The following is a 26,519-nucleotide window of genomic DNA, read 5'->3' as shown; positions in this document are numbered from 1 at the left end:
TTTCTTTTAAATTTGAAAAACTATGCAAAACTATTTTCTAACTAACTTTTGGAAAATTAATCAAAATGAATAGAATATTCTAATTTTTATTTTCTGCAAAAAAAATTTCTAGAAAATTAGAAAATTGTCTCTAAGAAAATAGACCCTTAGAGTCTGAATTGAATGAAACTATGAAAGCACTGAGCTTATTTGGTATTATTATCAAAAATTATTATTCAAGAAATTATTTTTTTTAAATATACTGCTTAGAAAGTATTAAAAAATAATTTAAAATTAAATTTAATAAATTTTAATTATAAGAATATTAAAATAATAAAATAATTTTTTTTAATTATTTTTTTTTAACATTTAAAATAATACTTTTATTCAAAAAAGCAGTTTCAGCTCTTTAATCGGAAATAGACACTTATCGGAATTAAAGTTTAGACATTAATTAATTGCCTTTTAAAAATAAGAGAACAAACTCGTTAATATTGTCCAAACTTTAGAGGCTAAATAATTATTTATCCTAGAAAAAAAAAAAAAAAATAGAAAGCACATTCTGAATTGCTGATAAACCTCCACCGGCCTTCCAACTTGAGACTCTTACTATAAAAAAGGCCGATGCCATGTCCTGCCTGAATCTTGCATTATAAATAAACATTATTTGTCCTTCTCATTAGTCATTCGCTCAGATACCACAAGGAAGAGATCCAAGAAAAATCTCATTTCGATCTTTATTCTTGCTGCTTTTGTTATCTTTTTTCTTTTGGGATCTTTTCCTTTCCAATTTTGGTGTCCAAAAATGCCTCAAGGAACGCTCCAAGTCCTTCTTGTTGGTGCTAAGGGTCTTGAAAACACCGATTTCCTCAGTAAGTCTAAATTTATTTCAATCAGACTTTTCCTTGTTTATTAATTGTTGATTTGAAAATAGAGACTTGGGTTTTCATTTATGAAATCACTTGTGTCCGTAATGAGTGATGTTAGTAGAAATTTATAATCCTCTCTCTGTTATTTGATCTATCCTTTTTGTGTGTTGATCTATATATATATATTTTTTGGTTGATGATTTTCCTTCTAGATGAATCAATCTCTATGATCTGCAGTGGAATTTTTTTTTTTTTTTTTCATTTCTAGATTGATGAGGTTAAAATCATATATGAGCAGATAACATGGACCCTTATGTCGTCCTCTGTTGCCGTAGCCAGGAGCAGAAAAGCAGTGTTGCTTCAGGTAGTTATATCTTAATCACTCTAAATTCTTGGCTACATTCCTAATTTTTAGTGATCAGATTAGATTAGATTACATTAGAAAAGGTTTATTGATATGTTAATACTTGCTTTGGTGCTGTAAGCACAATAAATTATTAGCAAAACTATGCTTTTAATATGTATACAATTAGCCTTGCAGACAAGCGTTGGAGTGGTTGTTTCCCAATGCTGGAGATCACACCCTCCCTCTTAAAAATTATAATGTACAAAAGAAAAATGTGTACAATTTTGCTTTGCAATATTGACAAACAAAAATCTTGCAGGGAAAGGGAGTGAACCAGAGTGGAATGAGAATTTCATATTTAAAATAACAAGCAGTGTCACAGAACTACGATTGAAAATCATGGACAGTGATTTTGGTACTGCAGATGATTTTGTTGGAGAAGCAACGTGAGTGCAAGTTTTCTATCTATTAGTAAATTTACAGTAATTAAGAAATTTTATAAATTTGGTTGAATTTTCTATAGAACAATGAACAGATTAATCTTGGTTTTGGGTTCTGTGATCCATGCAGCATTCCGCTCGAGCCATTGTTTTTGGAAGGAAACCTTCCACCAACAGCGTACAATGTAGTCAAAGATCAAGAATACAAGGGAGAGATTAGAGTGGGCCTCACCTTCACTCCAGAGGTAACCAAACTTTTGCATATTTTTAGAGAAGATGATGTTAGCTGTGGATGTGTAACTGATTCCAGTTAGCAAGCATGTTATTATTAGTCACTTGTCAGTTTGTCTTCTTGGACAGTAATTGAATTCGATGGATAAATCTTGTTTTTTCTGGGTTTTCCAAGCAGTAATGATAACATTATTCAGCTAACTGAAGGTTTTTGTTTCTTACTCCACATTCTAGGATCGCCAAAACCGTGGTTTCCAGGCAGAGGAGGAAAGCTTCGGAGGATGGAAGGAGTCTGCAGCAACTTATTAAGCACCTTGGTTTGGAAATGGCGATGATTGGGCTTGTTTGGCTTTAAAGTTGATGTGTGTGAGAACTTGTTTTGAGAACCTTTTGATGTTGAGACAAACTTGGCTTCATGTATGGCATTAGTAATAGTAATAAGCTGTTTCCCATATGCCCAGAATTCACATTAAACATATAATTGCTTCAGCAGAGAATAATGCCTCCCTCTTATGCACACAGAACACATTTTGAATCCGGAGCCAAAAGAACAGACAACTTGAAGCATTGTAGCAAGAAAAAAAAATATTGAATGTTCTTAGGGGAGGAAATTATTATGTTTTCTGGGTGAGCCAGAAACCTAGCTCAGCTGTGTTCTGGAAATCATCCATGCAGATAGATTCGTCTAAAATAATAATACTAATAATGAAGAATTTAAAAAGCTTTAGAAATAAAACAGAATCAAGAAAACTTCATATTTGTTTTCATGCCTGTCATAAAAGACAAGTCATGTTTTCCTTTCAGTATAATATGGCACATTGAATCTGTTTTCACCGCATGCCTTTCCTCAATACAGATAAATATGAAACACCTAGAGAGAAAAAAGGCATGAAGGAAATCCTCCATTTTCAACGATTCAATTAGCCTAAATGCCTAGACTGCACATTTACCTGAAGGCTAGGGCATCAACGCAACTGACAATTAAGTAATCATCTTTGTACACAAGCAAATGGGCGGACCAAATCATTTCAAAAGCTTTCTAGTTTCACCTCATGAACGTTAAACAAAAGAAGAAACTAGGATTACTAAACCAGGTCTCATAAGTCATAACTTGTTAAACAATTGTATAACGTGTTCTCATTAACCTCAAAATAATAAATAACAAGCTTATTCCTTGGCTGTACAATTGTGTGTAAAAATACCAAAAAATACAAAGACTTTTATATAAATTACAACAAGAATACCCGATACTTCAAAATGCTTTCAGTGAAATGATGAATTATCTGGTCACTACACATAGGGAAAAGAAATCTTTTGGATCCTTGATGCCTTAAAGAGGGTAAGAACAAAAAGAACATTTTCTATTCATTGCTGTGAAAAGGGAAGAAAGTACAACACCTCTTCACATTTGTGAAAACTTTTCTCACAGTTCTCGCCCCCACATCTTCTGACCAAACTACCATCGGTGAAAGACTGTCTTACAACAGTTCAAATTGTATTCAGTACTGGATTACAAAAGCTAAAGTACAACAACACCAGAGGTAGTTTATTGTTGGAAAAAGCTGCACATTATCACCGTTAATTATAATACTTCCAACTGCTAACAGTTACTTTGACTCTAGGAGTTTACCTTACCATGCAGTCCCTTATTCTCCTTCAAGCGTGGTGGTTGTTGAGAACCGATGCTACTGCAACTTGGTAAGCTCAGACTTCCAGACGGCAGGAAGGAAGGATTATTCAAGGGCACTCGTGGCTGGGATGCAAGTTGCTTCTCCGGAGCATCAAAGTGCACTGATATATCAGTTTGGAAAAAGCTGGCCAAGCCAAAATCAGGAAGTTCCAAACTACTCTCCCTCAGGGTCTGAGAAGTGCTAACTTGTTGCTGGAAGTAACCCTCCCTCTGGGTTTGAGAAGTGTCAACTTGTTGCTGGAAGTAACTCTGAACTGGCAAATTATCTACTGGTATTGCACCTGCAAGGGTCTTGAATGCAAATTCATAGCATGGGTCTGACCAATAATCCCCAAAGGGAAAGTGAGGCTGTAACTCTGGCTTGTTGACAGTCTTCTCAATTTCCAACTTACGTGAATGCTGTTCAGTTGCATTGCAGTCATTAAGGTGCTCTAACCTGTTATTTGATGGCTCAATTTGAGGCGCAGTCGTTACATTTAGAGAACAATAATGTGTATGTGCTGCTTCTGGCCCAGCCTTGAGCTGCTGAGAAGCATCAATTGTCAGATTGTCCTGAGAACCCACATCCAGAACAGCTTTAACTTTACTACATTTTCTAGCTGGTCTAGCTGTCATTTTAAAAGCACACTCATCGGAGACTGAGCTTCCCATTGGTACACATTGAGGCTCTGAAAGTTGTTCTAGAGATTGATGAGGAAAATGAAGCTTTTTACTGTTTTTGTATTTGTCTGAGCTGATCAGAGTTTCTCCATTGCTACTTTTATCTATCTTTCTCATGTGCAAGTTCCTCTCATCTAAAATATCAGCCGCAGGAGTCGAAACCAGCCCATTTTCAGCAGTAATCTCAATGGGTATTTCACCTGTAAGAGTCTTGAATGCAAATTCAAGACATGGGTCTGACCAGAACTCCCCAAATGGAGAGATGGGCTGTGGTTCTGACGTCTCATCACTGGTTTTGTCAGTCTCCTGCACTTGCAATTGGTCCTTCAAAACAACTTTGTCATGAAAAGACACTTGGCTCTTGACATCAGCCAAAGCATGTTTTGGAAACTCAGTTCTAGGTTCAGCCTTGAGTTGCTGAGATGCTTTGTCTGCCAAAGCATCCGAAGTCAAACCCACAGCTAGGATGGCTTCAGTTTTACAAGATGTTTTTGCATTTTGAAAAGCCTGTGCACTGGACACTCTGTTGGCTACCACCTCAGGTTCAAGACCTGCAAGTCTTTTTGAAGACCGACGACGCAAGTTCAACCCTTTCTTTAGTTTCTGATCACTAGGTTTGCTCAGACTATTATGTGTTATCTCGGAAACTTTGGTCTTGGGGAGTACAGAATGGGTTGCATTGGACTTTTGGCTTTTGTTTGATGGCTCTTGAACATTAGTAGCAGAATGATGCAGAAGCTCTCTTATGGGTTCAGCTTTCATTTGCTCAGATGGTTTATCTGCCAAACCATCTGAAGTCAAGCCCATAGCTAGAATGGCTTCGCCTTTTAGAGACATAATAATTTTTGGAAGACCTTGCACAATGGACGCTGAATTGACCACTTGCTTGGGCTCAATCCCACCAAGATGCTTTGAAGACAGATGAGGCAAGTTAAGCCCTTTCTTGTTATAGGATTTACTCAAACTATTCTGAGTTTTTCCTTCATAGCTTTCATCCCCTTTTATCCCACTCTCAGGAGAGTTCTGCTCTTGCTCATTACCAGCTTCAGGAATTGCTTGAACAATGGACACCAAGTTGCCCACCATCTCCGGTTCAATTCCAGCAAGTCGCTTAGAAAACCGACGAGGCAAGTTAACCCTTTTCTTGTTACTGAATTTGCCCAAACTATTCTGAGCTTTTCTTTTGTAGCTTTGATCCTTCTTTGTCCCACTCTCAGGCAAATTCCGCTCTTGCTTGTTATCAGCTTCAGGAATTAGAAGTCCATTTCCACTAACAGCACTGACCTTTTTGTCTTGATTTCTCTCAGAAGCTTCGGCCTTTGTTTGATCTGACCAGTTTGCATTAAAGTTTTCCTGAAATTCAGCACCATCACCCTTCACCTTCACATCATCACCTGGACTCTCCAGTGAAGGTATATTAATTATGGTAACCACAGGAAGTGCAGTAGCGGATATAGTTTTGCCTCCACTATTCCTCAAGGACACAGCTTCAGAAGATGCTGTGCTTCCCACATCAGAAGTCCCCTTACCTGCATGAGTGAGTTCGTCCACATCAGTGCAGTGGAGGTTAGGTATGCCTGGCTTGTTTCCTCATGACATAGATTATGGTCTAAATAATTGGTACCAACTAATCAGCTTCTCACCTGTAAACAGCTGTTCCCAAGTAGCAGTGCGCTTTAGTTTCTGCCTTTTAGCTGCAGATGATGACTAACAAAAGGACAAAAACACAAAACTGAGAAAGAGGGGCCAGTGGGAGATTCTTACTAAAGACATGACGCTTTAAAGAATCAACAGTCAATGGAGGTGCAAGCCCCTTCTGGAAAAAGCTAGATATAATAATTCCTATTTATTTATTTAAGATAACAGCAACCTTTGATGTCTCAAACATGACAGACAGCATGTAGGCAAGGGCAGGGTTGTTCAGAAAATGAAAATACAGAAAAATCACTCCTGAAGTGCATACACTATAAAATTTTGAGTCAAGATGTTCAAATTTGTCAGATGCTGGTAAAAAATTCCCTAAACATCCAGGAGAGAGAAGGAACAAAAATTTCTAGGTGAGAAAAGGCGATGGTGAATTCTTACTGAAATGTTGTAAAACAATAATACACATTTAATAAAATTTTCAAATGCCATGCCACATAGAGCTTTAGTCTTTGTATAAAGGTGTTGTGCAATTCACCCGCACCAAATCAAAAGGAACATAAAATTGAACGTGATTTAGCGTAAGTATGCTCCACCAAACAAATACACTAACAAAGGAAAAATAATTACAAATACTAATTATTTTTCTACCTCAAAATCTCTCACAAATCACCCTCCACAATTGTGGCCCTTACTGCTTTCTACTACACTATTCTTCAAAAGAAATAAACCTCACGCAATGGCCATGTACGGCACTCATTAACTTGTACAAATTATGGCCACTCCACATTATATAGGGCACTAGTGGATGAAACACAAGAAGTCCAAATTGAACTTTCTTTTCCTACTCCAGCTTCAATTCAATGTTTGACTGAATTTCAAACTCTCAAATCCTTTTTTTTTAATTTTCATTAATTAAATCCTAATTCTATTTGACTTGGAATTCTAACAAAAGGCCTGTAAAGTATATTGATAATTTGATATAAATTGCTACAAAAGGCTAACTATATTGATATTTTTTATCAGGTCATCTAGAAGTTTAGACTTTGGACTGCACTAGCAATTATAGGTCTGGTCCTACATCAGTTTCAACACTAGGTATAAAACAGTTATATGTTTAGTATTCTTGCAATCATAAGATGTACAATGTTCATCCAAAGTGTCAATAATGGAAAGTTCATGCTCATTTGACTTTTAACGCTGTATACTACAAGATTATGGCATTGACAGTTGCATGCTTGTTTGAGTTTTAATGCTTGCTTGACGTTGTTACAAGGTTTAGATCTTTCACATATTCTTCAAATTTTATTTAATTCTAAGCAAGGCCTTTAAACTATGTTCTAAGTTCTAAAGAGAAATTTTACAGTTCTAAATAGAAGTTCTACCCCTGTTTGCCAACTCTGGCATTAAGTTTCCATAAGCCCTTTCTTTTATAGTAAGTTTCAATACATCCCATACAACAGCAATCCACTGCATCTTATAATATCTTAAATATGGTTGATTTAAATTTGGTTTAGAAGCTTTCACCTTTATAAGAGAAGAGTTCCAAATATGTGATGGCTCAAGTATCAATAAGTATAGGCTTCAAAATTTTCAGATCTATTGAAACAGTATTTTGAAGGGTAAAAGTATGCATACAGCATTCCAATGTATATATTTAATTTCACATAAAAATCCCATAGACCCAACATGTAATTATCAAATTCATGGCACAGCATTAATGAACTCCCTAAGAGAACAATGATATCAAAAACAGTAATAATTGCAATATATCACTTAAACTCAGAAATATCAGGTTAGGTTCATGTACCAAAGTTTTGTCATCAATGTGTCTTTTCTTTGGCAAAAATGCATGTCTACTAATTTCTCCCGTTTCTAGATAGCGTAGAACGTCCCTTTTGGATCGGAAGACATATCCATTTACTGGATCTGTAAAATACTGTAGCAAGAGGGCACTGGTTAACGTCAATTTATTTTCTCCATTAGGGAGGGCAAGATATGTTGTTTCCCACAAAATTTTTCTACTAAACAAGCACATGTATGGTAATGGGTATAGCATGGCAGGTAAGGGTACTGGCCTTGTCTTAACAAGGAGGATCAAGCACCTGCCAGGGTAGGGAAGATTGCCATTCCTTCAAAATCTTATATAATAATAGACTTACAAACATTCTCACAAACTCTTACCGGGTCTTTTCTGATTCCATTTGCATTCCTTGTAATTTTGGTCTTCTTGATCCACCCTTTAGGTAAATCCTCCACTGTACACTTCTCAAACTTAACCTAGATTTTATGCAGAGATTTAGAATTAAAATACTAGATATTTGATCAAATAATCAATACAATAAAATAATACTATACTACGCAATGAGGAATAACATTTCTCAATGCTTTTCGGCTCTTATCTAGATGTGAAACTCGTGTGCACTTAGTTTTGAGATATTTGAGCATCTCAAGCTTAAAATGGATTTCAAAAATCAACAGATAGACTAACATTATGTTGCATAAAAACAAAGGCAAAAAGAATATCTTAGAAAATTTACATTGCTAAGATTATGATCTACTGTAAAAACTCCTCATTCCTCAAAGTTTTAGAAGTAAACTTCCCCCTTTCCTGCACTTCCAAAAGAATATGGAATTTGTTAGGGAACTATATCCCTATTCTAAAGCATTTCTAGAGTTTCCGATTATAGCAGCTTAGCCATATATATATTATGGACCCAAAGAGTGTGAATATCAAATTGGCAAGCTACAAGCTGAACTAGGCTTGAAACCGGGTTCTCCATCACCAAAATGTCCTAAGTCATTTTGGTTTGATTTGCCAACACTTATATGCCCTTTAATTTTCGTGTACACTATCGATATGGAACTTATTCCCACAAGTGATATTCCAACAGTGTACACACACACACACACACACACACACACACACACACACACACACAAAAAAAACTCAACTAAGTCTTTATCCAAAAAATTTGGGGTCGGTTATATGGATTCTATTTCTCCACTCTAAACGATTTTGGGTTAAATCCTCGAAAATGTGATGCTTCTAGGTCATGTTGTAATACTCTCCTCCAAGTCAGTTTAGGTTTACCCCTTCTTTTCTTTCTATCCTCTAACCTAATGTGCTCTACTTGTCTAACTGGAGCCTCTGTTTCGCCTCACATGACTAAACCACCTCAATCTCCCTTCTCTCAACTTATCCTCAATTGGCACCACTCCTACCTTTTCTCTAATACTCTCATTACTAACTTTATCTAGTCTAATACGGCCATTCATCCACCTTAACATTCTCATCTCCGCAACTCTTATCTTAGACACATACGACTCCTTTAGTGTCCAGCACTCACTACCATGTAACATGGCCGGTCGTATGACAGTACGGTAAAATTTTCCTTTCAACTTATTGTGAATCTTACGCAGTGTTATCAAAGGCGAGCGAGGCACCCAGGCGAGGCGCCCAGGCGAGGAGCCAGGCGAGGCGAGGCGCCCCTCTGTCGCCTCGACTGGAACGCCTGGCTCGACTTGGAGGCATAGTTATTAAAGGCTCAAGGCGTACTAAGGCGCCGATGAGTACTGGAGCCTAGGCGCAAAGTGCAAAGTGTAGGCGCGCGCCTGAGCGAGGTGAGGCGCAAAGTAAAAGATTTAAAAAATCTATAAAAATCAAATAAACGTGATACTTTTTCTTTTTTTTCTTTGGCATATATCTTGAATTGGGTTTGCTGGTTTGAGTTTAAATGGTACTCCTTTTTGTCAATAAAAGTGCTCGCTAAAGATGAAAATAAATAAGGCATGCTTTTCTACAACCTTGTGCCTGGAACAAAGGTGCACACCTAGGCGCTAAGGTTCGAGCCTGGTAAGCCTTGAGCCTAAGACGTGCCTAAGGTGTGCCTTTAATAACTATGCTTGGAGGAGGCGACGCCTCCGGCCGGAAAGGCGAGAGGCGACGCAGGCGAGAGGCGACGCCTCTTCACAACAACGGTAAGTGTTTTTTCTTTTTTTAAATTAAAAAATCAATAAACCTACTATCTACTTACCTGATGTAGCCATTCCACCAGCAGAGACACTTTTCTCCTCAACCTCACGAAGACGACGACAGGTACGCCCTCTCTCTCTCTCTCTCTCTCTCTCTCTCTCTCTTATCTTCTTCTTCTTCTTCTTCTTCTTCTTCTTCTTCTTTCCCCGCTTCGATCTCTCTCTCTTACGTCCCTTTCTTTTTTTTTTTCTCCCTCTCCACCTCTGTTCGATCTCTCTCTCACGTCCTTTTTTTTTTCTTTCCTGCTGCTTGCTGCTGCTCTGTTCGATCTCTCTCACGTCCCTTTTTTTTTTTTTCTTTCCTGCTGCTTGCTGCTCTGTTCGATCTCTCTCACGTCCCTTTTTTTTTTCTCCCTCTCCACTTTTCTTCTACTGCTGCTCTGTTCGATCTCACGTCCCTTTCCTGCTGCTCTGTTTTTTATTTTTTCTTTTTTTTTTTTCCCTCTCCTCTCCTTCTTTCAGCAGTCCCCTTTTTTTTTTCTTTTTTTTTTCCTTCTCCTCCTTATAATTAATTAGTTATTATTAATTATTTATTTATTTGCTAATTTAATTATTTTATTTTTGTTAATTAATTATTTAAATTTTATGGGTATTGGTAAATTGATTATTTTACTTTGTATTCTTGTTTAATTAGTTGATTAATTAATATGGGTATTGTTGATTTGTTGGTATTTAGTTTAATTTTTATTTGTTATTCTTATTAATTTGATTAGTTTTACTTTTTACCTTGTTAATTAGACATTATTTGTTAATTAATTATTTATTTTATATAGGTATTATTAATTTATTGTTAATTTAATTTTTTATCTTATTATTGTTAATTAATTGTTTAATTTATATGGGTATTGTTAATTTATTATTAATTAGTTTACCTTTTACTTGTTATTATTGTTAATTAGTTTTACTTTGATTAATTTTACTTTTTTCTTGTTAATTAGATATTAGATGTTTATTTTATATGGGTATTATTAATTTATTGTTAATTTGATTATTTTCTTTTTGTTCTTAGTAAGTAATTGTGTAATTTATATGGACATTATTACTTTGTTGTTAATTAGTTTACTTTTTACTTCTTATTATTGTTAATTAGTTGTTAGATTAATTAGTTTTACTTTTGTCTTGTTAATTAGACATTAGTTGTTTATTTTATATGGTATTATTAATTTATTATTAATTTGATGATTTTACTTTTTGTTCTTATTAATTAATTGTTTAATTTATATAGGCATTGTTAATTTATGATTTTACTTTCTGTTCTTATTAATTAATTGTTTAATTTATATGGGCATTGTTAACTTGTTGTTAATTAGTTTACTGTTTTACTTTTTACTTATTATTCTTGTTAATTACTTATTTAATTTATATTGGATATTGTTAATTTGTTGTTAATTAATTTATTTTTTATTCTTGTTAATTTTTTTGTTAGATTATAAATGGGTGATAAGAATAATACATCTGGATCTTCTGCTAGTAGTAGAAGAACGGAACCAGGATGGGCACATGTAATTCAAGTTAGTGAAAACAATACCAATGATCTTCAATGCATGTACTGTATGAAAGTTTATAAAGGAGGAATTAATAGAATCAAGCAACATCTTGCTGGAGGTTACAAAAATGTAATTCAGTGTCCAAAATGTCCAGAAGATGTAAGGAATCAAATGCAAGAATTCATTACTAAAAAAAGAGAGCAAAAATCAATTATGAATATGGAAAGACCACCTGAATTTAATGATGTTGAAGTACTGGGATTAGATGAAAATGAGGAAGAGGAAGAGTTGATGCAAGAAATTGGCAGTGAAAGAAGAAGGCAAGTACTGGAAGTTATAGGTACTAGTGCTTTTAAAAAACCAAAAGTTTTACCACCACAAAGTAGTAGAGGGCCTATTGACTGTTATTTTTCCCCTAGACCTACTGTTTTGGGAAAAAATATGAGGCAAACTACCATTAATGAAAATAGTCCAGCTAAAAAGGAGTTAAGGGAGCGTGCTTGCGTTGCCATAGCATGATGGATGTATGATGCGGGAATAGCTTTTAATGCTGTGAATTATGATAGCTTTGGGGAAATGATTCGAGCAATTGGAAATTATGGGAAAGAAATGAAACCTCCAAGTTTTCATGAGGTTAGAGTTTGGTTACTTAACAAAGAAGTGCAAATCATAAATGATCTTCTCGAGTCTCATAAAGAAGAATGGGAAAATTATGGATGTACATTGATGTGTGATGGATGGACGGATAGAAAAGGGAGAACCTTGATTAATTTCTTGGCTAATAGTCCAAAGGGAAGTGTATTTATTAAATCAGTTGATGCAAGTGATGAATCAAAGACAGCGGCATTGTTGGCTAGTTTGATTGAGAAAGAATTGATGGAAATTGATCCTAAAAAAGTAGTTCAAGTTGTTACAGATAATGCATCAAATAATGTTGCAGCAGATAAAATTTTTATTTAATTTTTTATATTACTAAAAAAAATATCATTTTATTTTTATTATTAATTGAATGAATTTTTCTACTTGTTTATGACAGGGAGAATATTGGAAGCAAATTTTTCTCATCTATACTGGACTCCATGTGCAGCTCATTGTATAGATTTGATATTGGAGGATATCTTTAAGATCCATGTTTTCAAAGAAACATTCCGCAAAGCTGTTGAGCTTACTGGTTTCACATATGGCTCGTCAGGAGTTCTAAATATGTTGCGGAAGTTTACTAATGGAGTAGAATTGCTAAGGCCAGGGCAAACTAGATTTGCTACTACTTTTATTACACTGGGAAGGATTCATCTTCAGAAAGCCAACATTAGAAAAATGTTTACTTTGAAAAGTTGGACAACTAGTAAATGGGCTAAAGAGATGAAAGGCAAAAAGTGTGAAAGGACGGTTTTGAGTTATGCCTTCTGGAATCATGTTGTTTATGCTCTTAAGGTTTCCGGTCCTCTTGTTCGTGTGCTTCAACTTGTTGATAATGAAAAAAAACGAGCTATGGGATATATTTATGAAGCCATGGATAGGGCTAAAGAAGCCATTGCCAACTCACTCAATGGCAATGAAGAGAAATACAAGAGCATTTTTAAGATTATTGATGCGAGATGGTCACTTCAATTGCATCGTCCTTTGCATGCTGCTGGATACTTTTTGAATCCTGAATTTTTTTATCCAAATAAGATGAGAATTGAATCTGATGAAGAAGTCAATACAGGATTGCTTTCGTGCATTTATAAAATGGAAAAAAATTCAGCAAAAGTTGATATGATTCTTGATGAAATTGAGAAATACAAGGCAGCTGCAGGGACCTTTGGTTTTCCTTCAGCTATTAGAGAAAGAACAACCAAATCTCCAAGTTATTAATTTAATTCTTATTAATTTTTCATTTTGCTCATTTATTAATTTATATCATGAATTTAACAATCATTGGTTCTATATTTTAATAGCTGCTTGGTGGAAAACATATGGTTCTTCAACTCCAAACCTACAAAAGTTTGCTGTAAAGGTTTTGAGTCTCACATGTAGTGCAAGTGGTTGCAAAAGAAATTGGAGTGTATTTGAGCATGTAAGTAATATATATATATATATATATATATATATATATATATATATATATAAATATATTTCTTAATTTGTTATTTTATCTTGAGCCTTTTGAGTTTGAAGTTTAACTTATTTGTTACTGTAAAATAAATGACAGCTTCATAGTAAGAAAAGAAATCGGCTATTTCAAGAACGCTTGAACAATTTGGTATATGTGACATACAATAGAGCGTTGCTACGCCGACACACTTTTGGGGATATCACAACACCTCTTGATTTGGCAAATATTGATGAGAGTAATGAATGGTTGCTTGGTGAATTAGAAAAAGGTGATGGGGATGATGATGATGATGATTCTCTTATTTTCTTGAATGACGTATTGACCTGGGGTGATGTTGGTAGAGCAGCTGGAGTTTCTGAATCTCGTTATGAATCGAGATCGGCTGCAAGATCAATACCACCAGTTGAAACTCCATCATTTCAAAGGCCTCGTGCAATGAGAGGTGCATCCTCTTCGCAAGTTGATGATGATGAAAAGGAGGAAGAATTTGTGATGGCCGTTGTTGAAAATGAAGATTTTGGAAATCTTAATGATGAGTAGTTTTAGTTATAAGTTTTTTATGTACTTATTGCATTTTGTTTATTATGACTTACAACTTATTTTTATGTATTAAAGTCTGAACTTCTATAATTTATATTTTCTATTATGTAACTTATGACTTATTTCTAATTTTTTATTTATTATGTATAATTTTATAGCGTCACTTTTATCATATACATCTGCTGAAAATTCAGGTATGAACTATTTCTTTTTTTAACATCTCTTATTATTATGTGTGTTTTTACTTATGCTATATATTTTAATTTTACAGTCTCATACTTTCATTTGTATGTTATACTTAAGCTGAAAATACAGGTATGCACTATTTTCAATTTCTCTTATTTTAGATATAAACATAGTGTAAATAATATTTTTTTTCCTTTTAATATGGTTTTTTACTTATCAACTATTTAAAAGTATATATATAATTTAAACAATTAAGGTTATGGTGCCTTGCTTTAAAAAAGCCCTCGCCTCGCCTCTCGCCTCTCGCCTAAGGCCATAGAATACTCTATCGCCTTAGTGTCGCCTTTCGCCTTGATAACACTGATCTTACGATCACATAAAACTGCCGTAATACGTCTTCACTTCAACCATCCGGCTTTAATCCTATGACTAACATCCTCCTTACATCCCCCATCTACTTAAAGGATTGAGCCGAGATATTTAAAGTGATTACTTTGGGACAGTACCACTCCATCCAAATTAACTCATTCCCTATCACTAGTTCGGCCTTCACTGAACTTGCAATGCATGTATTGTCTTCGTTCTACTTAACTTAAAACCCTTTAACTCTAGAGTACTTCTCCAAAGCTCTAGCTTTCTATTGACTCATTCTCACGTCTCTTCTATCAAAACTATATCATCTGCAAATATCATGCACCAAGAGACACTCTCTTGTATATGTTTCGTCAATTCATCTAAAACTAATGTAAAAGGTAAGGGTTTACAACTGAACCTTGGTGTAATCCAATTGAGATAGGAAAATCTCGTGTCCCCTCTCACTGTGCGCACAATAGTAATTGCTCCTTCACACATATCTTTCAACACTTGTGTGTACCTAATAAATACCTTCTTTTGTTCTAACACTCTCCATAAGACATCTCTTGGAACACTATCATAAGCCTTCTCCAAATCAATAAAAACCATGTGTAGATCTTTCTTCACATATTTATATTTCTCCATCAAGCTTCTAATAAGAAACATCGCTTCCATAGTTGAACAACCAAGCATGAAACTAAATTGATTGGGAGAGATAGAAGTATCATGACGTAGTCGATGTTTCACAACTCTCTCCCACAACTTTATAGTATGGCTCATGAGTTTAATTCTGTTAGGGTTTGAAAACCCTAATAGAGAAGAAATTGGGTAGAAGAAGAATAGAAGAGAGAGATAAAATAGAGAAATAGGGAGAGAAAGAGAAAGAAATTGTATTTCTTGATAGTTCTTCGATGAAAATTACAAGGTAACTGCTGAGATTTTATAGCTCTAGTTGGTGTAACTGCCTAACTCTTTAGTTGTCACTATAACAATCTCAGTTACAACAGATTTAGTAACTGGCACTGCTACTGTTTTTTTTCCTGCTCATAACCTCTTGTAGAATATCTAGAAACAACTATACTCTTCTACATCACTTTCTATCCTTATTCCTATACCTCCTTCTATTATATGTAACAATACCCCCTTCTTAAGCACTTTCTTGTCCCTAAGAAAGTGAACAATCTGGAAATTGAGCAGTGATGAAACTTTTATCTTCCCAAGTAGCATCCTCAATTGGAAGATTAACCCATTTAATGAGGCCTTGCTCAACCCGTTGATCACCTCTCAAAATAACTCTGGTTTGCAACACCTCCTCAAGAGCAACAACTGACTGATCTTCATGGTACAAAGGCAGTTCTCTAATAGGTGTAACACCATCTCCCAATTTCTTTTTGAGCATGGAAACATAGAAGATAGGATGGATGGATGAAGATGCAAGTAAGGCCAACTTATAAGCTACCTGTCCCAACTTTGCTAATATTTCAAAAGGACCATAATACCGAGCAGATAGCTTAAGAGATTGTCTCACAGCCACTGAAGCTTGCCTATAAGGTTGAAGCTTCAAAAAAACCCAATTCCCTACTGCAAATTCTCTCTCTGTTCAATTCTTGTCAGCCTGTTGTCTCATTCTATTCTGAATTTTCTGCAAATTCTCCTTAAGAAGATGGTTGAGGTGCTGTCTGTTTTGAAGAAATTGGTTTACGGCTGCCACAAATGATTCTTTAGTAATTCCAGAAGGAAAAAGTGGTGGAACATAACCATAAAGTGCCTCAAATGGGGACATCTTAATTGCACTATGGAAGGAGGTATTATACCACCATTCTGCTAATGATAACCAATTAGCCCAAGTAGATGGCTGTAAATGAACCATGCACCTCAAATATCCTTCTAAGCATTGATTCACCCTCTCGGTTGTCTGGCCGATCGAGGATGATAAGCAGAACTAAAAGCAAGCTTCACACCCATTTTCTTGAATAATTCTTGCCAAAAATTACTAGTAAAAATTTTGTCCCTATCTGAAACAATAATTTAAGGAACTCCATGTAACTTGAAAATATTATCCACGAAAAGTTGAGCTACTGTTGCAGCAGAATAAGGATGAGCTAAAGGCAAGAAGTGTGCAAATTTGGTAAATCTACACACCACAACTAAAATGACATCCTTGCCCTTTAACTTGGGAACTCCCTCAATAAAATCCATTGAAATTTGCTACCATGCTTGAGAAGGGATGGCTAATGGCTGCAACAACCTTGGGTAAGCACATTATTCTGCTTTACACCTTGCACAAGTCTCACATTCCCTCACCCATTTCATCACATCTTGCAACATTCCAGGCCAGAAAAATATCTTTCGAGCTTCATATTGGTGGCATGAACACCTAAATGACCTCCCATACGAGAGCTATGACATGACTGCAGTAAAACAACTTTTAAAGTAGTAGAAGAACCCACATAAATTCTGTCTTTGTAATACAGAATTCCACTTTTCAATTGATAACCAGGAATAGCATTACTATCCAAAGAAAGCTGTTGAATCAATCCACTAACCTTCTCATTTCCATCATAACTCTGCACCACATTTTGTATCCAAATAGGTACTGCCACTGAATGCATAACAGTACAATAATTGCTTGAATACTCATCCTCGGGCCTCTTTGATAATGCATCTGCAACATTATTCTCAATGCCCTTCCGATACAAAATTTTATAGTCCAAACCTAGCAACTTAGAAATACCCCTTTGTTGTAAATTAGTATGCAACCTTTGCTCCAAAAGGTACTTAAAGCTCTCGTGGTTAGTTTTAATGAAAAATTGACCTTGCTCAAGGTAATGTCTCCACTTCCCAACAGCAAAAATAATAGCCAAAAGTTTCTTCTCATAAATTGATAAGGCTTGACTTCTAGGGCCAAATGCCTTAGATATATAAGCTACTGGATGCCCTTGCTGTTGGAGAACAGCTCCCATGCCCCAATTGCTGGCATCTGTCTCAATGATAAATGGTTTAGTAAAGTCTGGTAAGGCAAGGACTGGTGCCTCAGACATGAGCTTCCTCAATGTATCAAAAGCTCGCTGGGCTACCTCACCCCACTGGAAATTATCTTTCTTCAAAAGGTCAGTTAAAGGCTGGCATATTTAACCATAGTGTTTGACAAACTTCCTATAGTATCCTGTCAAGCCAAGGAAACTCCTAAGGTCTTTTACTGAATTTGGAACTAGTCAATTGACCATGGCAGCAACCTTTTTGGGATCAGTAGCTACACCCTGTGCTGAAATAATACGCCCAAGATGCTCTACTTCAGTCTCCCCAAAGAAACATTTAGATCTTTTGGCATAAAGTTGCTGCTGTTGTAAAACTTTAAAAACTTCTTCTAAATGTTGTAAATGAGACTACATATCCTTGCTGTACACCAATATGTCATCAAAGAAAACCAAAACAAACTTTCTTAAGAAGGGTTGAAAGATATGATTCATCAGTGTCTGAAATGTGACACAAGTATTGGTGAGCCCAAATGGCATTACCTTAAACTCAAAGTGCCCATGGTGAGTTCTAAATGCAGTCTTTGGAATGTCCTGTGACAACATCCTAATTTGGTGGTAACCAGCCCTCAAATCTATCTTGGAAAAAATGTTGGCCCCATTTAATTCATCCAACAATTCTTCAATAATGGGGATAGGAAATTTGTCTTTCACAGTTTGCTCATTAAGTCTCCTATAATTTATACAAAACCTCCATGTCCCATCCTTCTTTTTAACCAAAAGAACAGGAGAAGAATATGGAGTAGTGCTTGGCTGAATTATTGAAGATTGAAGTATATCATCTACTAACTTTTCAATCTCAGCCTTTTGGTAATATGGATACCTGTAAGGCCTTATATTGACTGGTTGAGCAGTAGGTTGAAGAGGAATATCATGGTTGTGAGTTCTGAATGGAGGCAATCCGTGAGGTTCCTCAAAAATACTGTGATACTGTTGTAACAACTGCTGCAACACTTTCTCATTCACAGGACTAGAAGACACAACATTCAAATAAGTGTCAGACAATGTGGAACTCACAATGCAAAATAGAGGAGTTTGAAAATCCACTCCTTTTCTGCAAAAAATATTCTCAAATTGCCATAATCTAGACTGTAAGAATCCTTCACCAATTCCTTTCGGTGACACTGTACCTCCATTCCTTGTAATAGCAATTTCATAAGTCTCAAAATCAAACAAAACAGGATTATGATTTCTCAACCAATCCACCCCTAGAATCATGTCAAATCCCCCTAACTCTAAAATTCTAAAATCAAATGCAAACTCCAATTCCTGCATTTTCCATTTAAAATTTTGGCTCATGTGTTCACATCTCAATTTTCTACCATCAGCAACTGTAACAGCTGTAGAAGGAATCTGCACTAAATTTAATTTCAAGTCCAAAGCCACTCTTTTATCAAGGAAACTGGTGGTTCTACCACTATCAATTAATATCACCAGCTGCTTATTGTTATGGATCCCCAACATCCTTATTGTATCCACACCACGACTCCCTTCCAAAGCATGCACAGACAAGGTTGTGTCATCCATTGTCACCATTTCATCCCAATCAGCCTTCACATCATGCCACTCTTCATCCCCTAACTCCTCTTCCTTACCTTCCACATATATTGCATTTAAGGACTTAGGTTTACATTGGTGTCCAAGGCAATACTTCTCCCCACACCTAAAACAAGGTTTGAGTAAATTTCTAGGAGCTGCAGTACCATTATTTCCAGTTTTGGGTGCTAAAGATGAGGCTGTTGTTTGATTAGAAGAGATACTACTGCCTGTAGGTTGTGTTTTGATAGTAGTGCTTAGATTAGGTTTGAAATTTTGATCATAATTGGGTGATCTTGGAGGGTATTGATAAGATTGATATGGTTTAGAGTACTGGGTTGGAGAATTTGATGGGTTAGGAGTGATAGGGTTACTAGCTTACTGCTAAAGTTCTTGAAGGCTTTGGAAAAATTGGTACTGCCTTTAGGTTTCTTACTACTTTCCAATAGTTGCTCCTGTAACCTAGCAATATCCATAGCCTGAGATAATGAAACGGGTTTCATCATCCTTACCATGAATATAATCTCATCTTTTAAACCACCCACAAAGCCAGAGAGGAAATATGATTCCCCTGAATCAGGCATCAATCTCTCCATTCTAATTCTAAGATCTTCAAACTCAGCTTGATATTCGCCCACAGTTCCTTCTTGCCTTATTTTCATGAATTCCTCCACTATATCCTCCAATCCCTTATCCCCAAACCTACTACAAATAGCTTTCTCAAATTCCTCCCAAGAATATTTTTCCCCTTTATACCAATTGTGATACCAAGCATCTACTCTACCCACAAAGAAAAGACTTGCCATTTCTACCTTTCGATCACAAGGCACCCTATATACTTCAAAATACTTTACACATTTTCTCAACCAGACCCTAGGCTAGGATGCACGGAAATGGGAGGCAAGAGCGTTGCCCCGTTCTGGAAACGTTTCCTTGCCGAAAACGTTAGGACACGGCGAGGAAACGTCTCCGGGCCGTTTCCGTAATTCCTTGAAATCGAAAACGTGTTTCCTTTGCCGGACACGCGTTTCTTAAAAAAAAAAAAAAAAAAAAAGTCACACCTCCAGGAAGAAAGGAGAAGGCAAAGAAAAAAGAAGAAGAAGAAGAAGAAGAAGAAGAAGAAGAAGAGGAGAAGGAGGAGGAGTACTTGGTGCGGCAGCGTGCCGGCGATGGGAGGTGACTGGTCTCTGCTTCCTTCCCCATCCAGCGCTGCTCTGCCAATCAGCCTCCCTTCCTCGATGGCGCTGCTCCTTCTTCATGACTCTGCTCCTTGCCCGAATCTCCCATTTGAAATTTTTTTTAATCATTATTTTTTTTTTCAATTTTCACTATATTAAAACTTTCAACCTTTTTATTTTCAGCATTTTAATATTAGTTTTATTATTCTATATATTTATTATTTCAATTATTTATAATTATAAATATATAAATAATCTAATTAATTAATTAATTAATTTCATTATTTTTTTCTTTTTTTAATATTTAAATTTGTTATAACTAGAACTTTCAAATTCATACACATATATATATATATATATATATTATTTATAAATACTTCCCTATATTTTTTATATTTACGCGTTTTCCCCACGTTTCCATTTCCTATATTTTTTAAAATGCCGTTTCCCAATGTCCGTTTCCCCGTGTCCACGTTTCCATTTCCGTGCTACATTAACCCTAGGTTCCTTTCCCTCAAATGTAGGTAACTCAATTTCAGGAAGAAATTGAGTCATACCTGGAATATTAGGTATTGGCAACAACCCTCTATTATCCTCGAGAGTAGGTTGATTCATAGACACAAATTGTGCCAGAATTGACTACATTTGCATAGGAACTGATTGGACATGTGTGGACTGCGAAACTCTGTTCTCGCCTCTGTTTCCCCCTTCCTCAGAACTGCTACTTTCCTTATTCTTTTCCCTAGGGTAGACAATCATGCGAGCTCGCAACTCTTCCAGAATCACATGATTGCTCATGGTAATTTTTTTCACCTCTGCTAACTCTTTTTCATTCTTCTGATTTGATTCTTGCAGAGTGTTCACTTTCTCGACAGTCCTTTGTGACACTTCTTGCAAATTCTTCATTTGTTCTTCCAATTTTGCAATTCTGACCATCTCCTGACTAACCACAGCAGATCTAGTCATATTGCAATCCTCAAGAACAATTAGCTCTCTGGTTACTCAGATATCTGGCTCTGATACCAAATGTTAGGGTTTGGAAACCCTAACAGAGAAGAAATTGAATAGAAGAAGAATAGAAGAGAGAAAGATAATAAAATAGAGAAATAGGGAGAGAAAGAGAAAGAAATTGTATTTCTTGATAGTTCTTTAATGAAAATTACAAGGTAACTACTGAGATTTTATAGCTCTAGCTGGTGTAACTGCCTAACTCCTTAGCTGTCACTATAACAATCTCAGTTACAACAGATTTAGTAACTGCTACTTTTTTTTTCCCGCTAATAACCTCTTGTAGAATATCTAGAACAACTATACTCTTCTACATCACTTTCTATCCTTATTCCTATACCTCCTTCTATAATATGTAACAAATTCTCCTATAATTTGAGCAACTCTATATGTCTTCCTTATTTTTAAAAATAGGTACTAAAATACTCCTCCTCCATTCATCAGACATTTTCTTTGAGTTTAGAATCTTATTAAACAATTTAGTTAACTATGTCACTCTCATATCTCCCAAACACTTCCACACTTTAATTGGTATTCCATCGGGTCCACAGGCTTTACCCACTTTCATTCTCTTAAGTATTTCCTTTACTTCTAAAGATCTAATCCTTCTAGTATAATTCACATTCTTTTCTATTCCTCTGTAGTCTAACAAACACACACACACACACACACACACGTGCTAATATTAATGGTACTCCATAATTAATGCTAATATTAGGATCTTTAACTAAATTCCTTCTTCCCTGTTTGCCAAAATAGTGTACATGATCTGTTCAATACAAACAGCTGAAGGTTTTAGAACTTATCAAGTTATAGATGAATGTTACACAATTGGCAGCAAAGAAAATGCACAAATTAAGTTTTTGTCAATAAATAAATAAATAAAGCATCATATATTGTGGACAAACTTTGTTTTCAGGCAGTACACTCTTGAGCGTTTCCTTCCGCTTTGATGTGCAACTTTTCTGCTTCATAGTTTCCAGATATCGAAATACCTCTGGCTTGGAATAGAATTTGTGCCCAGTAGAAATATCAACATAACACTGCAACAGAAAATGCATTCATGTACAAGCTAATGTCATTTAAAATACCATCATATTGATTTTGGGAGAAAAAGGTATTAGAATGTTAATAGTGAAATACAGTGTTATTATTGAGACACAGACACACAAATCAAACAATCTTCTGTAAAGATTTCTTTTTAATACTGTTTAGCACTTGGTACCATCAAATCATCAAAAAGAAAAGTTTGATTCATATGAAATAAAGCTGACAAGCAAAAAAGGTGCTTCACGTAGAACATTATAGGAAAGAAATTTTAGGTGTTAAAGTATAGATTTTATTCCAAAAGGATTTATTTTTGACAATGACAAGACAAACAAGTAGCATTTCCCAGCATAAGTAGCAATTGAGTCAATAAAAGAGAGCATTTATAGAGAACATTTCAATTTTCATGCAAATATCATATGCATGTAACATGCTAATCATGCTGTTTAAAAGCAAAGTCAATTAATGATTTGCAGCCTCCAAGAGACCATGCACATTGCACAAAAAGAAAAGACTCATCCAATGATGTTACATGGAAAGCCAAAGTGGTAAAAAAAGTCACTTATGAGTATATTTAAAATGACTCTTAAATTAACATATTTAATACCTTGTATAATTTTCCACTTGCAAAGCCACTTTGTCTGGTCTTTGACTCCACAATCCAACCATGAGGTAACCATTCAGGATGTTCATTTGTACATTCTATAAACTGCTAATTGTAACAATGACCAATTAAATAAAAATTAAGAGAAATGGATGAAGCAAAAGGATAAATAGGTGAAGGTGTCACACCCTTCATACTCACATGCAAGTGGTTATTATTTATGGGCCTTCCAATAGAACTCTTAGTTGGCTGAGGGCGGTCATGTTGAGTGCTTCGTGCTTTAACATGGCGTACGAAATCATCCTTGGAGAAGAATTTTTTACCGGCTCCAGAGTTCACATAATACTACAAAAGCCAAATATATTGTAAGCATTGTAGTGGCTTTAAAATCAGAAAACTTGATACTAGAATTGTGTTATGTTAAATAAGTTCTTCCCCGACTTTGTGCTCTTCTCTTTCTGCATTATTACTTAATTCACTTTTTAGGTATTTTTTCTGTCCATTAATCTTTGATTTAAAGGTTGTATGAACCAAGTTACTTCCTGAATTCTTCCTATTAAAATCATCAAAGTGACAAACTCAAAGGAATATATAGCAAGAGATCAGAAAGCCATTCATTGTAATGATCATGCTTTCAGTTACCTGTTGCTGACATTTCTTCACACATTGCAAGTCCTACTGCCTTCATTAGCAACAATATTGCTGACTATATTGGTTATGCTCATTAAATTTTCACAATAATGTACTTAACTTGAATAATATGAATATCAAGACTAAGTTTTAGCACTCTTTCAACATTACAAAACACCATAAATAAAAGCAATTTGCAATGAAACACGGCATTGTGGCAGTTGACTCTTTTCAGATATGCTAATACATTTAATGTGGTAATTTCCAAATTTCATTTAATTAAAATTCTATAACACCCTACAGATATTAGAACAAATTTTCTGGTAAATTCATGTGACAAAATAGGCCCATCTCTTCTGGTCTATGCAACAAAATAGGCCCATCTCTTCTGGTCTTTCAATGCTAAAAATGCTAATGAACACAAATAATTTGATCAACAAACTATGCACTTATCTTCTATTCTTTTAACAGATTAAATATAGCGTTTAACTTTACCAACAAAATGGTGAAATTAGATTTTACTCAGTTAAAACTATAGCCTATCCAAATTCTTCGCTTTTTTCAACAACCAGAGTCTTTCTTTACTGCAACAACAAATTTAAGAAGTGTTTCCCTAAAAGTCAAAATATTTTACAAGAAGAGTATATCCTAGTAAAAAAATGCAAGTGAACACGTGTTTCCCCAAATTTAGCATGTGTTGGCTTGGATTGCAACAAGATTCTTCTCAACATGCAAGTGAACAACAGGGTATCCATAACGGCTTTTTTAAAGCATTTTACAGAGTTAGTATATAAAACAAATTCCAACTATATCATCTGGATTCTTTTCTCCATGCAAGTGAGACTATGACCTTTCATTCTTTTTGTCAGTTAAAGCAAACAATGGAAGCAAAACTAAGCCGTCTTTTTTCTTCTGATAATGGCACTTCATCTCATTTGAAATTCTAGCCCAAAATCAATGGTTCCTCAAAAATGAGTTATTTTGGATCACAAGCAACCTTTCCGTGCCTTATACATTTTTTTTTCTTTTTTTTTTCTACTTTCTGCATTAACTATAAATGGAAAAAAATTGAGAAGGTTTTTACTTAAAACGAAGCTAACATATGCAAAATAATAATAATAATAATAATAATAATAATAATAATAATAATAATTAACAAATCAGAGCACTGTTTTCCAATCCTATGGGCACACTTAGCACTACTTTAAGCAGAGCAAAATTTAGTTTATTCACTGCAATAATGAAGTAAGTTGGTTCAATGAAGCAATTTGGTTCGATGAAGCAATTTGGTTCGGGAATTTAAACATTTAGTTCATGGACAAAGAATTTGCTCCAAATTTTGAAGAACAAGAGTTGAAGTCCATGAACTGAGCAAGAATCTTATCATCACAGGAGTCAATGACAACGTGATAGAAGACCCTTCTACACACCAACTTAAGTTGTTTTACATAACAGGTAAATTTGATAGTGTAAATCCAATAAACATAAAGTGGTTATAAATAGCTTGTATATTAGATAATAAAAAGAGCAAGAATCCCACATTGTTAAAATATAAGAAAGGAAAAAAGTGAAAAGAAAGTGAAATATATAAAATTATATATATTTAAATAAATATATATTATTCTATGATGATACTAGGCACTTGACACACGCGTGTGTATAAAAATAAAATAATTAATCTTATCTTTATTATTTTAATTTTCATAAATAAATCATTAATAGATGTGTCTGCTATAAACAGACATGCCTATTACATACAAACAATTACAACTATAAATGAACATGTCTATTACATTCAAACAATCACATCTGTTTAGAAGATGTGCCAATTTAAAACAAACAATCATACCTATTGGAAATAGATAGATGCGCCTGTTTAGAAAGATTTCATGACTTTTCATTGTCTATAAATACATATGAGTTATTTATTCATTAATACGCTTCTTCTAGTTCTATTTCTTCTTCTTGTCTCTCTAAACCCAATTCATAAAAAGTTCTAAAGGCTTCTTCTATTTCTTCTTTTTCTCTTCTCGTCTCTCTAGACCCAATCCATAAAAAGTTTTAAAGTTAAATGACATTGCTATTTAAAGATTTCTGACTTTATTATATCTTATAAGTATATTGCCATAAGTGAAGATAATTAATACCTTAAAGATAGTGAATTATTACTCCTTAAAGCTATTCTACACCCACAAAAGTTATATGCACTATGCTAACCAACATGCAACTCAATTTATTCCACAAAGGACATATTCTTTGCAACCATTAAAAAAGGACATATTATTTACAACCATTAGAAAAATTTAAGGACAATAAGGAGAGAGAGAGAGAGAGAGAGAAGCAACCCACTTTGACCGTAAAATTAACAACATGCAGCTGCCAATAATTTTACATGAGCTTGCCAAAACACCATGGTCCATTTAATCGAGTTACAACCTTCGTTTTTTACTTTCAAAGATCAATCTACAAAATTCCACAACCACCACTTAAGCGAAGCCCAGCCATTCAATAATCCCTACCCATCAGCTTAAAATTCAATATTTTATGCATCCATGCACTTGTATGATCTTAAAACTCAAAAACAACAATCTTACAGCCAAAACAAATTTAAAATAAAACTAGGACGACCATTAAAACCCTAAATTAGGTGAAACCACTAAACTTTTAACTTTACCTTAATTTTGCGACCAGTCTTTAGAACATTGAGTTCTATAGTCCAGCCGTCGGGAAGCACCTCTGGCGAGTCGTCGGCCACCATTTCAAGAAACCGAAGTACCTCCGGCTACCAAAACTTGTATCTATACTTGCTTTTCGACACCGTCTTCTCTCTCTAAGCATGTATTGTTCTTTCAGAGACTGAAATGTCCCCCGAGTCTAGTAACAACGAAAGCCGGAGGCCACGTGTTCATGCTGAATTTACGA

The 26,519-nt window shown here is 35.1% G+C and overlaps 2 protein-coding genes across 2 annotated transcripts; one reads left to right on the top strand and one right to left on the bottom strand.

The window, feature by feature from the left end:
* The first annotated feature begins 529 nt into the window (after positions 1-529).
* LOC110656974 (elicitor-responsive protein 3) lies at positions 530-2,319 on the top strand. Its single transcript, XM_021813989.2, has 5 exons — positions 530-851; positions 1,147-1,212; positions 1,514-1,640; positions 1,765-1,879; positions 2,100-2,319. The coding sequence occupies exons 1-5, from the start codon at positions 785-787 to the stop codon at positions 2,172-2,174; spliced, it is 450 nt and encodes a 149-aa protein (XP_021669681.1). The 5' UTR covers positions 530-784; the 3' UTR covers positions 2,175-2,319.
* A 657-nt stretch (positions 2,320-2,976) lies between these two features.
* Positions 2,977-26,518, bottom strand: LOC110656975 (uncharacterized). Its single transcript, XM_021813990.2, has 8 exons — positions 26,272-26,518; positions 23,169-23,312; positions 22,971-23,072; positions 22,225-22,359; positions 8,044-8,139; positions 7,670-7,798; positions 5,859-5,922; positions 2,977-5,744 (listed from the first exon to the last, which is right to left on the bottom strand). Exons 1-8 carry the CDS (start codon positions 26,353-26,355, stop codon positions 3,484-3,486), a joined length of 3,015 nt encoding a protein of 1,004 aa, XP_021669682.2. The 5' UTR covers positions 26,356-26,518; the 3' UTR covers positions 2,977-3,483.
* Between the last annotated feature and the right edge of the window lies 1 nt (position 26,519).

This window comes from Hevea brasiliensis, chromosome 9 (assembly GCF_030052815.1).
Source record: "Hevea brasiliensis isolate MT/VB/25A 57/8 chromosome 9, ASM3005281v1, whole genome shotgun sequence".
Classification (NCBI taxonomy): Eukaryota; Viridiplantae; Streptophyta; class Magnoliopsida; order Malpighiales; family Euphorbiaceae; genus Hevea; species Hevea brasiliensis.
Note: the sequence above shows the minus strand (reverse complement) of the source record. Positions and strands in the feature narration are given on the sequence as shown.

Bases quoted from the DNA above. Each gene is read 5' to 3' on its own strand.
- LOC110656974 (XM_021813989.2), top strand. From the start codon at position 785: ATGCCTCAAGGAACGCTCCAAGTCCTTCTTGTTGGTGCTAAGGGTCTT. The intron at 852-1,146 runs GTAAGTCTAAAT...ATATATGAGCAG, and splicing joins TGAAAACACCGATTTCCTCA to ATAACATGGACCCTTATGTC. The intron at 1,213-1,513 runs GTAGTTATATCT...AAAATCTTGCAG, and splicing joins GAAAAGCAGTGTTGCTTCAG to GGAAAGGGAGTGAACCAGAG.
- LOC110656975 (XM_021813990.2), bottom strand. From the start codon at position 26,355: ATGGTGGCCGACGACTCGCCAGAGGTGCTTCCCGACGGCTGGACTATA. The intron at 23,073-23,168 runs GTGAGTATGAAG...TACAATTAGCAG, and splicing joins TAAATAATAACCACTTGCAT to TTTATAGAATGTACAAATGA. The intron at 5,745-5,858 runs GTGAGAAGCTGA...TCACTCATGCAG, and splicing joins TTGGGAACAGCTGTTTACAG to GTAAGGGGACTTCTGATGTG.